Source organism: Hippoglossus hippoglossus, chromosome 9 (genome assembly GCF_009819705.1).
Source record: "Hippoglossus hippoglossus isolate fHipHip1 chromosome 9, fHipHip1.pri, whole genome shotgun sequence".
NCBI lineage: Eukaryota > Metazoa > Chordata > Actinopteri > Pleuronectiformes > Pleuronectidae > Hippoglossus > Hippoglossus hippoglossus.
The window spans coordinates 3,137,731-3,152,192 of NC_047159.1; the positions used below are offsets into that span (position 1 = coordinate 3,137,731).

The 14,462-nt window shown below is 45.6% G+C and overlaps 1 protein-coding gene across 3 annotated transcripts in view; it reads left to right on the forward strand.

Annotated features, from left to right (window-relative positions):
- The window catches only part of LOC117768259 (spermatid perinuclear RNA-binding protein-like), a 44,764-nt gene extending 30,553 nt beyond the window's left edge, over positions 1 to 14,211 (forward strand). For 2 of the 3 annotated variants that reach the window (XM_034596477.1, XM_034596478.1), the window contains exons 6-18: positions 285 to 400; positions 1,765 to 1,860; positions 1,994 to 2,105; positions 3,865 to 3,962; positions 5,481 to 5,574; positions 5,790 to 5,858; positions 8,612 to 8,820; positions 9,350 to 9,499; positions 10,071 to 10,205; positions 10,857 to 10,997; positions 11,162 to 11,285; positions 11,563 to 11,613; positions 13,555 to 14,211. In XM_034596477.1, the coding sequence (XP_034452368.1) occupies positions 285 to 400; positions 1,765 to 1,860; positions 1,994 to 2,105; positions 3,865 to 3,962; positions 5,481 to 5,574; positions 5,790 to 5,858; positions 8,612 to 8,820; positions 9,350 to 9,499; positions 10,071 to 10,205; positions 10,857 to 10,997; positions 11,162 to 11,285; positions 11,563 to 11,613; positions 13,555 to 13,643 (1,484 nt within the window). In that variant the 3' untranslated portion in view covers positions 13,644 to 14,211. Of the gene's footprint in view, positions 1 to 284; positions 401 to 1,764; positions 1,861 to 1,993; positions 2,106 to 3,864; positions 3,963 to 5,480; positions 5,575 to 5,789; positions 5,859 to 8,611; positions 8,821 to 9,349; positions 9,500 to 10,070; positions 10,206 to 10,856; positions 10,998 to 11,161; positions 11,286 to 11,562; positions 11,614 to 11,710; positions 12,164 to 13,554 lie in introns of those variants that run through there. The other variant, XM_034596479.1, reaches the window with a different exon arrangement.
- The last annotated feature ends 251 nt before the right edge of the window (positions 14,212 to 14,462 follow it).

Below are 14,462 nucleotides of genomic sequence, written 5' to 3' on the forward strand. Positions count from 1 at the left end.
GCTGTGATTGATAACAGACTAATCTCCAGCCACTGATCTGCATCACGAGTGAGACTCCAGCGAGGCGGCGAGACGCATGTGCTCACGTCTGCTCCGGTTTCTCAAATCCCCCCCCCCCCGCCCCCCCCCCCCCTCGTAGCTCATTCGGTCAGATCAGTGGATTTGCCTAATAATTAGTTGTTCAACCCTGCTGCCTGTGTGTGTGTGTGTGCGTGTGTGTGTGCGTGTGAGGTCAGCGAGGTCACGCTCACTCTGTCCTGTCTCACCCTGTCCCCTCTCTCCAGAGAAGGGCGATCGAGACGTCCACAAGGACGAGGAGGAAGAGGACGAAGACGATGTCCTGGACAGGCACAAGTGCCGGGCAGCGCTGGCTTTGCTCCGACATGCCAAATGGTTCCAGGTGAGCTAAGCAGACTGGGATGGAGCCACAGACCTTCTGGTTGGAGGTGGACCCGCTCTACCCCCTGAGCCACATGCCGCACCCAGTTAGTGTAGAAGGAAGTTAGATCACAGCAGCTCAATGTTTCTCGTGCTTTATTCCTTCACCTTCTGTATAGATGAGTGTATTTCCTCCACTCTGCTCTGAAGTCACATTTCAACCATCTCCATCTTTTGACGTGCAAAGTATGAAGATGTTAGAACGAGTGTTGCCCTTCGTTTGAATCATATCGTCTGGCATCAATCCCACGGACATAATCTGCAGATCCTTGGGAATCCTGTTACATAGACAAGACAGTGTTTAACATGAGTGTTTCTAGAACAGCGTGGAAACTGTAGAGGAAGAAGCTGACACAGCGATTTAACTCTGACGGACACTTCACCACATCGGGTGTCAAACTGCCGTCCTGCATGAAGTGGGTTGTTCAGCTGCTGAGGGAGGACGTGGGGGGGGTGGTGAAGGTCAGGTGAGGCAGTGAGCAGCTCCCCTCAGGGCAGGAGAGCCAAATGCTAAATGTAGTGTCAGAGTGAAGAGCTGCACTGCAGAGTGAAGGTGAGGATTCATTTTATATTCAGACTAATCCGACCTGCACCAAGGATGGGAATAATAACTGAAGAAACAATTAGCTCCTGAGTTCAGCCCCATACTTCATTTCATCTCATAATCAGTCCTGAGTTAAGAGAAGTGTCTGTGATCTTCGTCAATGTCACCATCATCATCATCATCGTCGTCTCCTGTTTCCTCTTTTCTTTGGTCTTTCAATCACTGCTTCTTCTAATTTCCAATTTAATGCTCTTCTCTCTTTTTGAACATTGACAGAAGTGATGTTGAATAAATTTGTGAACAAAAGCTGAGAAAAACAAAAGCTGAGAAAAACAAAAGCTGAGAAAAACAAATATTAACACTAATTGGTTTTCTGACTGAACCTTTTACTTGTACGTGACCAAACTCCGTAGAGAGAGAACCTGCTCCCGATGTAGATATGAAGTATTTAAATATAAAAGGACCATTCTAGGATAAAGAAATTCCTGGTTCTGCTCCATAATCAATCCATTTTTTTTTGTGTTATGCTGTTAACGAAGAGACAAACTGGAGACAGGAGATTGTGACTTGATTTTCTACAACTTCACCGATTGGCCGAGGCGTTCGACCGCCGAGTCCAGTTTTTCAATCATATTGACAGTTCGGGGATCGTGAAAATGCATCGTCAGGTGCTGGAGATCTGGAAACACCAGACTGCTGTCATGTGAAAATGCTGCTCAGTAACTTGTGTGTGTCTGTGTGTGTGTGTGTGTGTGTGTGTGTGTGTGTGTGTACCCCCCCAGGCCCGTGTCACAGACCTCAAGTCCTGCGTCATCATCTTGAGGATCCTCAGAGACATGTGCAACACACTGCCAGCGTGGCAGCCCCTCAAAGGATGGGTAAGTGACGTCCATAGAATCACAATAGTTTCACACTGTCCTGTCCTCCCTCTTCCTTCAGTCGACGGTCCTGACTGCAGCTGATTTTAGTTTGTGCTGTGTCCAGTGTCTTCTCGCTGTGTGTCCTCCGCAGCCTCTGGAGCTGATCTGTGAAAAGGCCATAGCCACCTGCAATCGGCCGCTGGGTCCCGGTGAGGCCCTGCGTCGCGTCATGGAGTGCGTCGCCTCAGGGATCCTCCTGCCAGGTCTGTGATCCTTCACGTCAGCCTCCACACATCTCTGCTCAAAGTGTCCAGCCCTGGGGTTAGAGGTCCTGAACCTTTACTTCCCATCAAAGGGTGGAAACTGGTGCAAATGGTGAATTAGTAGCTGAACCTATAGGAAGACTTGAGGTGAATACGAGTTTTAAAGGAAGACCATTTTTAAGTTAAGCACATTTTTGATTGCTCTTTGAAGAAAGACAGAAGGAGGAGAAACATGGTTAGTGGTGATTTTATGAATGAGTCTGAGGGGACAGAGTCCACTGTCTCTGTCTGAGTCGACGAGACAAAGACACGGGAGCAGTTCTCCTTCAGACGACTCACAGAAATTCTGACAATGTTTCAGACGACTCAGGGAAACGAGGCACAGTTTCACTCGGGGCCACTTCCAGCGGGGGAGCTGAACTCTGACCTCGACTGTCGGGCGGTGTTAAAGGTTTGATAAAAGCCGCCAGAGAAATGTATTAACGAGCTCTCAAGAGGTAAAAAAGGCTCAACAAGCAATAAAAGACGAATATAAAGATTGTTTTTATCTTGGCAGGAGATGTAGAAACAGGACTTATGATTCCAGCAGTTTTTATGTGATTGTGAATCGAGGTTTTTCACAGACGCAGCTGATGCTCCGCCCTCTGCTCAATACACTTTTAATCTTGTAGAGGATGAAAGTAATTCTGCCAGAAATTAATATATGTGTGTGTCATCATCAGTGGCAGGAGTCGGCCTTAGAGAATGACTTTCATATCAGGCAGCGACAAAAGGAAATTAAAAAGGTTTGAAAGTGAAATTAAAATCATCAAGGACGTTGGAAGAACGTCGCCTCTTCTCTTTTGATCAAAGAAAGAAGTGTTATTGGATCAGAGTGTCGTCTTTTGATTTCATTACATATTTGGAATCTTTATCTGATGGTTTTGATCGATCAGTGGATCAACAGTTTAAAACAGGTTTCAAAAGGGATTCAGTGTGAACACAACGGGAACCTTGTGTGGATTTCCATCGAGTTTGGACATTTTCCAGAGTTAATTTTTGGAAACAGTGAATGAGATCGTTCCAAACCTGGATTAGGTGTTCACTGTAAGGAAAGCAGCAACTTCTTCAGACAACTCTGCTCCATGTTCCAACTTCACCACCGAAACAATTAAAGAAAACTGAAACAAGTAAGCTGATAAAGATTATGAAGATAATTAAGAAGTGTAAAGTTACGCTGGTGTGTGGTTATAACCTGGTTTCACACCGTGTGTTATTCACCTGCACGGCAAAGTGTGTGACCAGTGATGCCGTGTGATTGGTCCTCAGGCCTCAGGAACACGAGCGATGTTCCCGTTGATCTTTACTTTTATTCATAAACAGTCGTTGCAGTGACGGAACACAGACGATTCTGTATAATGTAAAAACATTTATCTCCTGAGATGCCGCAGACAGATTTGATCCGACAGGCGTCCATGTAGAAGAATTCGTATTTATCTAATAAATAGAAAGACGTCCTCAGATTTATGTTTCCTCTGTCGTTGTCTAATCCCTGATGTGGGAAAACGTTAAGCCGCCGCCTCCGCCGTTGTGCATCAGTGCAGAGCAGCGAGTCGTTCAGATGATGTGACTGGATTTTTAAAATTGACTTGAGGGGTTTCCCCTCAGCGGAGAAACGGCAGGTTGCTGTGTTGGGAGAAGAGAGGAGGTCCGAGGTGTATGTTGCTGTTCGGGGGTCAGAACCTCGCTGTGGAAACACTGATGTGGTTTTTCTCCACAGGAGGTCCAGGAGTTCATGACCCCTGTGAACGGGGACCTACTGACGTCCTGTCTGACCTCAGCGCCCAGCAGGCGGACGCCATCACAGACAGCGCACAGGTCAGTCCGTCCGCAGAGCAGCTCACTTTACCCATCAGGCACCTCTGCTGCGGAGAAAATCACAGACTTCTTTCGCTTTGAACGGTTTATTATTCTGTGAGCGCTTCTATCAGCAGGGGCTCTGACATTGTACCGTGATTCTACATCAGAACAGATCTGCATCGAGTGATTATTATTTGTAACCCTATTATTTCCTCAGTGGGGCAGCTGCAGGTTTAATGCTTTGCTCAAAGGCACTTTGACAGTAGCTGTTTAGGGAGATGGTGTTTTCATGTCCACGTTATCCCGACGACTCCGAGGGTCTGAGCTTCCTGGAGCGTTGCATCAACTGACCCCTGTCTGTCACCTGTGGGCCCCCCCCCCCCCCCCCCCCCCCCCCGAGTTTTAACAACGATTTGTGAAAACTCAAGTTTTTAGTTTCTCAGTATTTTCTCTGAGAAAGATGTGTTCTGACTGTTTTTACCTTTTTTACTTACACGACGGGAAGTCTTTCATTTCAACAGCTGCCTTCTGGACGTCGTCTTCACATCTCCACCCCAGAGCATCATAAAAAGTCCCCTTCCTGTTCTCCCGCCTTAAAACACCAGGAGCTCACTGATCCCTGATCATTAGTCAGGCCCAGAAAGAGAAACTCCGCCGTGCGACATGGGAGAGCTTGAAACATCTCACCAGGGGGCACTTCCACACCCCCCACGGCACCAAAGTCAGCATTTCTTCCTGGAATTCTGATGAGTAACGTTTCCTTTACACTGATTGAAGGGGGGGGGGGGGGGGGGGGTATTCAAAGCTCACGGCTGCTCTATAAATAGCTGAGCGGCCGGACGCTGACCGTGGATAAGCAGCCCCTCGGTGCTGCAGAGGCTTGATGAACTAGCAGCCTAATTAGCCACATAATAAGCGTGGGAACACTTTCCCTCGCTCACACCCACAACAACGCCACCACCACCGCAACTGCTGCTGCTGCTGCACAACAAAGTCCCCCCCCCCCCCCCCCGGGCGGAAGATGTGGGCTCAGCGCTGAGAAATATGAAGACATCCTCAAATCCATCTCTTCCTCCCTCTCCCTCTCCGTCTCTGCCTCCTGCTTCGCTCTCTGGAGTCAGAGGAAACGTGCCTGAAATGGAAAGCTGGGAATATTTTTCTTTCTTTTTTCCCTCTCCCTCCTTCATCTGTGCCCAGTGTTTACTCCCCCCCCACCCTCCCCCACCCCCCTCTATAATGCACAAAGTTTGTCCCGACAGAATACGAAGGTTTACACAAACATGGGGCCACTCACACGAGCCTCCAGGATAATTAAGGCGTATTGATCGGAGAATAAATGGTATCGAAGCAGCCCGTTTATTTCTCTGCTCTCAGGGTTCTGTTGCTTTACCAATCCAGTGATGTGCCCTTATTCTGTCTGTGTGTGTGTGTGTGTGTGTGTGTGTGTGTGTGTGTGTGTGTGTGTGTGTGTGTGTGTGTGTGTGTGTGTGTGTGTGTGTGTGTGTGTGTGTGTGTGTGTGTGTGTGTGTGTTACAGCATGCGTTACGCCTCCTCGCCTTCGGACAGCTTTACAAGGTCTTGAATATGGATCCTCTCCCTGCGAGCAAACCCTCACCAAGACTGTTTGAAGGTGTGTGTTTGTGTTTTCATCATTTTGTGTGTCCACTATGTGCGTTTCGTTTGTTTGTATCCCTCCGTTCTTCTCCTCTTCACTCCCGTGTTGTGTGACCTGCAGTAACAGTGGTAATGAGGATGTGTGTCGTTGTGTGTCCTCTCTCGCGGTCTGTGCGTGTTGTGTGATGTCTGATGTCACCTCTGATCGCTCCGTGTGTTTGGGCTCCGCAGGCGGTTGTCAGAAGAGGCTCCGGGAGGACGTCGGGTCGGATGACAGAGACCTCATCAAAAGGATGAAAGGTGATTTCACTCGTCGATCTCAATCCTCCTGCCGTCACCTTAGAAACCTTCAGAAAACAGATAATGACATCTGCTGTGTTGAGGGCGAGAGGAGGGAAGTGCCCCCCATCCGTTGGTTTGTTTATCTGTTTGTCAGCAGGATTACGCAAAAACTACTGAACAGATTTCCATAAAACTTGGTCGGGGGTTGGAACATGGGCCAAGAGAAAACCCATTATGTTTTGGCAGTGTCCGTCTGTTTGCTCACGTGTCCAAATTACACCAAATTCGACTCTGCACTTCCTTAGGCCCTCAACAACACACATGACAAGTATGAAGCTGATCAGATGAACGGTTCTCGAGATATGTGAGCCACATACACACAGACAGAGATTTCTGGAATTAGTAGATATTGAGGGATCTGATATCTACGAGTGTAATTTGGAGCAGATCCAAGTTAGAATCCAGATCCAGTGGATTTAAAAGTGGTTTCGTTGTCGGCTAGAAACCTGTAACTGACACAAATGTCTTTTTTATCAACCTGCTTTGTAATCTCAGCTCCTAAAGCTCGGTTGAATCAAGAGGTTTGATCTCTACTGATTCAAGACCATTCAGTCAAATGAGCTTCTTCAAGTTGACATTTTGGTCCTCAGAAGTAGCGGCAGAGTGAGCGCTCAGCGTGCTGCTCTCCGCGGTAAAATCCCTACAAAGGTCAAACCTCGCTGTGACATCATCATGTTCCGCAAAAACACTTTTCTGGACGATATTCAACGACATAACTCTGCGCGCTGGACAGTCGACTCTGGCCGTGGCGCTCTCTCTCAGGGTTTGTGTAAGAGGCGGAGTCGGTGGAGCTGAAAGACGAGAGCAGTGAGGCAGAGCGTTTCTTTGACGCGCTGATTGGAGCAGAATCTAAACGACCCGTCAGGTTAAAGAAGAGACGACCCGCTCGTGGTCGGACGTCTTCATGAGATCCCATCAAGAAACCAGTGAAGTGTCCTGTGTCACCAGCTCCGTCGATCACTGGGAAACCAACTGCATGAAACGGGTTTCAAAGTTAAAATGCTTTCAGGAGCCTTTTTAAAGTGAAATGTTTCCTCGAGGCAGAAAATTGAGTGAAGTTGTCAGATTGAAGGGAAGAGGAGCAGCAGAGGAGGTTCATCAGGAATCAGTCTGCTCCTGTGTTCAGCTCAGAAAAGGTTCATTCCGCGACCCTTTGAATCAAAGCCGTCCCAGCAGCTGCAGACTGGGTCGAGGTCGCATCAGACCCAGACCACTTCCTCTACAGCTTCTCATTGGTCTGCATCGCTTTGGTCCCAAATGAACCAGAGTCTGATTTGAGTGGACACAGGTTTGAACCCAACTGTCCCTCCACTGATGGCTGCAGCGCCCCCCCCCCCCCCTGGTGTCTGTCGGTGTCACAGTAATTAAATCGACTCTCACCGGGACGACTCTCATCTGCCTCTCGTTCAAAGGAGGTGACGGGAGGCCGAGATGGAGAGGGATTAATACTGCCACGCAATTATCTCACTGCCTCCCGCCGCACAAACGCTCACATGTACACACACCACGCACACACATATGCATCCCCGGCGTGTTGACACCTCCTCCCCCGCTCCTCCTCCCAGCACCTGTCCATCAGCACCGTCACATTCGTCTCCCTCAGCGTCTCCTCAGCTGCTTCGTGTTTCTCGATGTGAAAGTGACACCTGCGCTGCGAGCAGGAAATCTGTGGCTGTTTTGAATACGTTAATAATTATTTCAGCGTTTCATCAGGTTTTTAAAAGGATGTGAAAGAGTTCAAATATCTTTTCATCCTGTTTCTGAAACTAAATACTCTTGAGCTCTCACGAAACCTGAACCAGGATTTTTTACATCACTTCTTTCACATTACAAACAGATTCTCAGACAGAGAAGTAAAATCTCCGACACATTAAGGATTGTTTGGCCTTGGAGGAGAAACGAGGTCTCTGGTCTGAATTCATTTAGTCTGTTTGTTATTCCAAAGTGTTTTTCAGACTCAGGAACATGAACAAATCTTCTGCAGCTTCAAAGCTCAGTTGACAAAGCTGCAGCTGTAAAGAACGAGAATCAGTCGTTATGGAGACGGTCCGAGCTTCTGTTGTAATCGATGTCACCGAGTGTCACGGTGTCATTTCCAACTCATCTGTGAGATAATAGTGCTCAGAGGCTCCGGGGCAGCGGAGAGCTCCTCAGCTCCTCAGCTCTCGTCAGTGTGTAGGTGTGAAGTGTCTCAGACGCCGAGTGTGAGGTCGCTGTCGGCTCCGTCCCCTCAGCTGCTTATTAACAGTGACAGAGCCAATCAAACGGCTGCTGACACTTCCTGCCCCTGGACTCATGAGTGAAGTCTGTGCACGGAGCTCAGGGAACATGTGTCAGGTTTAAAACACACACGTTTTCCATTTAGCTGCTTAAGAGCCTGATGTTTGAACTCGTCTGTGTCGTTCATGTGTGAAAAGACACAATTCTGTTGACATGCTTCTGGGTTCACGTGAAACTCCTTTGCCAAATTTGAAATGATTCTCTCGAGGTTTTCTTAAGATAAGATAAGTTCACAGTGGCGTTGACCTTTTGACCTTCAACCTTCAAATACTAATAGTTTATTGTTCAGTCAAAGTCAGTGTTTGTACCAAATCCAAAGAAACTCCCTCAAGGTGTTCTTCAGTTATCTGGTTGACTGGAGGGACGACCTGAAAACCATAATGTCTGTTATTAGAGGTTCAGTATTCACACTGATGTCTCTCCTCCTTTAGTCCTGGACTGGAGGATGACTGATCCGAACCACCCCATGAACGCCCTGATGCGTCTGAACCAGATCCACCCGGGTCTCCAGTACCGCCTGCTGTCCCAGTCCGGCCCGGTCCACGCTCCGGTCTTCACCATGTCCGTGGAGATCCAGGGAACCACCTACCAGGCCACGGGGAACTCCAAGAGAACCGCCAAGCTCCAAGTCGCCCTCAAGGTATTTACAGTTTGAAGTGTTTCACTGCTGAAAAACAAACGTTGGCATCGCAGCAAACGAAGATGATGCACGAACATTCACAGTTTCACACAGCGGCTGCAGAAAAGAGGCTGTAAACTCTTGTTTGAGTGGATTTTATGAGTCATGATTTTATTAAATTAAATTAAAAAGAACACTTTCCCCAGTTTTTAGGATTCACAGTAAACTGAATATCCGGTGTTCCAAAGCTCAGATGTTTGAAGTTGTCCCTATTGGGCTCCAGCGAACTCGGACCGAACAATTCATAACTAATAATAAACAAAACAAAAAATCTGAAGATTAATCAATAATGAAAATAATGGTTCGAGCAATGATGTATGAGTGTTTTGTTTTTCACACACGTTTCTTCACACGTCCGGCACAGCCAGTCTTTGTGGTGTTGTTGATGTCCACTTCACAGCAGCTCGCTGGTTTTAATGCCTTGCTCATGGACAGTCAGAGATGATGGATGTGAAAGTGTGACTCACTCGGACGTGTCGTCCCTCTTCAGGCGCTGCAGGCTCTGGGCTTCGTTCTCGCCGGCGACGGAGACGTGGACTCGCTGAGCGCCGACGAGAAGTCAGATGGCGAAGGCAAGAACGACAGGATGTCCAGCAGCTCCAGCTCCACCTCCATCACCTCCTCCACAGACACACAGGAGGTGGGAAACACACACACACACACACACACACACACACACACACACACACACACACACACACACACACACACACACACACACACACACACACAGAGAGAAAACACTGGGATTGTTAACTCTCACTCTTTGATTGACGCTCAGACGAACAGTGATGAGATCCTTCACTAATCACAGTAACATCGATGAGCTCGATAACAAATTATAAATAATGATTTTTTCTTTATTTCAAGTGTCGTCCTGTTATAGTCAGTGTTATAAATATTATTAAATATTTAACTGTCTGATAAAAGATCCTCACTGGAAGTGTTGTCAACATCTTCCTGTTTAAATCGATCTTAAATAAAAAACATAATAATTAAAACATCAACTCTTTTTGCAGCAGAAAGTCAAAACCTCTCTAACGCTCGTGATGACGTCATTATGTTTAGTTACGTGCTGTGAAACCTGTGTTGATGACACATGGTGGCGCTAGAGAGTGGTGGGGGGGGGGGGAACAGTTTCATCATATATAATATAATGTGGTTAGTTCAGTGGAGCAGGACGTCAGGCCTGATTCTCTGTCCGTCTCCAGTCCAGAGCTCCAGGTCCGATTCTGACGGCGGGAGGTAAGAACCCGGTGATGGAGCTGAACGAGAAACGCCGCGGCCTCAAGTACGAGCTGATCTCAGAGAGCGGCAGCAGCTACGACAAGCGCTTCATCATAGAGGTACGAAAACACGCACGCGCTCAGAACTCACAGACTTCCTGTCGGATCAGAAAATAGGGTTAGGGTTAGATCCTCAACATTTGAATCCTCACAAACAACAAAGTTAACACCTCAAGTCTCTTTCTCATCTTCACCATATGATGTGAACACAGCATTTTCTGTTAAACTAAAAGTCCAAGTAATTTATCTACAATAAACTGAGCTGTAAAAAGCTTAAACAAGCAAATGTTCAGTAGTTTTATTGAATCAATTATTCATACAACATTCAAGTAAAAACATTTCTGTCGACAAACCAAAGGTTTTAATGTCAGAATTCGACTGAACTGTCTGAAAACCAGGATCTAATGTCCTGAATGTTCAAAAATTAATAATACTGACATTATTTCTACTGAGAAACAGAAATAACTAGAATGTCTCAGTCGAGCTCAAACCTCAGTCTCTTTCAATTCAATCAAGCTGAACCAACGTACACTCAGATATTAGTTCTCTAAACATGTCCGAGTTCTTTCATCGAGATTCAGGAATTATTCTCTGAGGAATGAAGCAAGTTTTCGTGTAATCCTGCTAAATAACAAACAACAACTTCCAACGGTCCCTTTCTGAAACCACATTTAAATTCCTGAGCTCGTATGTCTTTGTGTCGTGTGACAGGTGGAAGTGGACAAGCAGGTTTTTCGGGGAACGGGTCCCAATAAGAAAGTAGCCAAAGCGAGCGCAGCGTTAGCCGCCCTGAACAGCCTGTTCTCCGGCTGCAAATCCACGAGCAGCAAGAAGAAACGGCCCAATCCTCCGGTGAGTGATCGGCCGGGATGACGCCGACAGCAGCGGTTCTCCTGCAGCCTGAAATAACACATCGTCAACTCTGTGTGTGTGTGTGTGTGTGTGTGTGTGTGTGTGTGTGTGTGTGTGTGTGTGTGTGTGTGTGTGTGTGTGTGTGTGTGTGTGTGTGTTTGCAGCCAAAGCGACCGATGGCGTCGATGCTGACCCTCCCGGCCCTCGCTGCCAGACCTCCACGGGTCCCCGTCATCCCCAGAGCTCCCTACATCAGCACCCCCCCCACACACGGATACATCCCCCCAGGTGAGCGACACTCACCAGAGCACCTCAGAGACGTCTCGTCAGAAAACAAGGCCAAATATAAAGAAGACAAAACCTGATCATCGTAAACTTAATGATGTACTGTTCTGTTCGGCTGCAGTGGTTTAGCTACGTGTACCTAATAAACTGACCCTGGAGGAAACAGCAAATTTTATATCGCAGATTCATGTTCTCAGTTGATTAACAATTAATCAATTAATAGTCTAATTATTAACTGTGTCTCTATATCAGTGAAGTTGTGTATTTTCTGTCCTCACAGGTTTCGGCGCTCCTTACGGTTACAGCCCTGCAGGGGCCCTCCCTGCCTACGGTGAGATCCTCTTCATCAATAACTGATCAGTCCATTAAATCTTCATCACATCATCCCAATATTATTATTTCTTTTCTTTTTCCTTGCTCTTCCTCAGGTTTTCCCTCCAGAATGTCCTCAGTAGTTCTCCCAGTCATCAGAGTCCCCCCAACGTACCCCGTCACCCACCTCTACCCTTATTAAGACTCATCTCACAGGAAATCACTCCTTTTTCTGACCCGTTTCTCCATCAGCACCAAGTTCCTGCTGCACCTTCATTACATTCAATCTGCTCATTAGAAAGTTGGGCTCTGACAAATCAGCTCTGAGGTCATCAAACCGTTAAAACCATCCGGTAAAACAGTTTACTTCATAAACACTTTGAGTCTTAAACACAGGAAAACTTCTGCTACATGACGTGAACGCAGCAGAAGAAGAATCAATAACATGTAACAGACGATTTTTACCAAATTAAAATCAAACAAATTCCGTTGACCGACCAATGGTTTAATATCTGAATGTTCAATTCAGCAGATTTTGTGTAATCCTGCGAACAAACAAACAAACAAACGCAGTGTTTCCCATTAATCATCTTCTAATTCGTCCACAGTTTCATAATGAACCAGAAAATGTTTTTTACACTTCTCATAATATCACAAGATATTATATTCTCTACCTTGGTGTTTTGCTCCATCGCTGCTTTGTATAACTTTGTGCAGAACTATTTGTGGCACAATTTTCTGCTTGTTTGCGTTATCTTCCATAAAGTCGTTGCCGTCCTCGCAGACAGTCAGACCTCATAGTTTCAGCTGTCACTCAGAATCTGTTGAGCCCTCCCTCTTCCACCACAGATTGAATTCATTGTGTGGAAAACACACATATATAACTATATATATATAACTAACTAAACATCCCAGAACTTTACACCGTAAATTAGCAATTATAACTAAAAAGATTCCCCGATAAAACCAGTCACTGTTTCAGGTTAAATTGTGAAATAAATAAATATCTAATGTAGATATATTTAATTCACTGTCGCCTCCTGAATATCAAATGTAAGAAACAGCCACAGATCAGTAAACATGGGACAGATCAGAGAACTTTAACTCGTGGATGTGAACTCTTGTCTTTTCTTGAAAGAAGCAGGTTCACGTCCCTCTGATTCACTGACACACGTTTTCTTTCAGTTTGGATATTTGATGTTTACACTTTCTCTTCTGTTTGAGCCATTTTGTGTTGAGTTATTATAAAACTCTCTTTTCAGGGAGATTTTTACTTTGACCTGTTTGTAGATAATATTCTTTTAAAATAAATGAATATTTTTGTCAACGGGGTGAGTCGTCATGATTTATGTTTTTTTTTTGTGGGTTAAGACTCTTTGCTGCATTAAAAAAAGCTTTTCAAAGACACTTTTGTAGATTATTCATCTTAAGTTATTTTATCTTAAGTTAAGTCAAATTCATCAAGTTCTCTTTCAGTCCACGTCTCATCCTTCCACCAAGTTTCTTATCAACATGCTCGGTAGTTTTTGTGTGATCTCAAACAGACGGGAGTGAGAACAGGTAACAATCACTGTCAAAGCTAAAACATCTTTAAAGATAAACCTGCGCCAAACTTTTATTATTGATCTTCTGCAGAAACATATTTGACCAAAGTCAACATCAGTGACGGAGGCGAAGAGAATAAAATCAGATTATTGATCAGCTGTAAACTCGTGGTCTGTCTTTTTGTGTGTAACCTGCGGATCCTTTGTTTCTGGATGGGAACTTATTGACGATCCCGGAGAGAAATAACGTAGCAGAGCCGCAGTTTGATCGATAAACGTGACGGCTGCACTGAATCTACTTATTTCCCTCGACCTTTCAGGATCCAGGGAGACTCCACTAGACATGTTAGGAGGTTCTAAACTAGCAGGTGATGATTTGTGCTGCTGTTAACCCCCACTGCTCGTGTCTCCTGCAGGCGGCCTGTACATCGACAGTGCCTATTACCAGCCGCAGACCATCCACACCCCTATAATCATCCACCTGGGCCCTCAGGATCTTTTCTGACCCCGCCGATGTTCCGAGACCTCGCTCGGCCACAGACTCGACCTCCTGTTTAATCCCCGGCCCTTATTAAACTCTGTCAGCGCCTCTCAATTACTGCAGCACCGCTCCCCCGGGTTTCTGCTTCCACGTGAGACACAGCAGCAATACTGAAAGCAATATGGAGGAGAGCGCGCCGCGGGCGACGCTGTGCCGGCTCCAGGTTTGGTTTGAGCGAGGAAGAGGCTGCAGCCGGGGCTTGGTTTGGAAAAACATCAATAAAACACAAAGCAATACTTCTCCTGCCTTCGGGAATCTCACCGTGTTCCAAAGCAACTCGACTCCGAGCTGAAACAAAATGTGATCTGCTGTATGTACATACAATATTTACTACTCTGTACATATGGATGTTTGTGAGTTTTCAATATATGTAAACATGTTAATATGTTTGAATATGTAAAACCCACTGACGGGTAAAGAAACGTATTTATAACATATCTCTGAATGTAAATACAGTAGTGACTGAAGTAGCTTTGTATTGAAAGCACTGTCAGATATGATATATGATAAATACTCCTAGTTAATTACATTTTACAGATTGTCTATAACACTGTATTGGTATGTTTATGGTATTTAATCTCAAATTAAACATTATTGCATATATTACGTGAAGTACTACTTTGATTATCCAGAGCAACAACACAATAATTCATACAAGTTTACAAAAACAGTTTTAAATCATCTTCAAAAGGAAGTTTGTCTTCTGTTTTTAAGATTTAATAAGTACTACACAAATAATGTATAACTACATGTATTATGCATTTATAGTAAATTATATTTGAG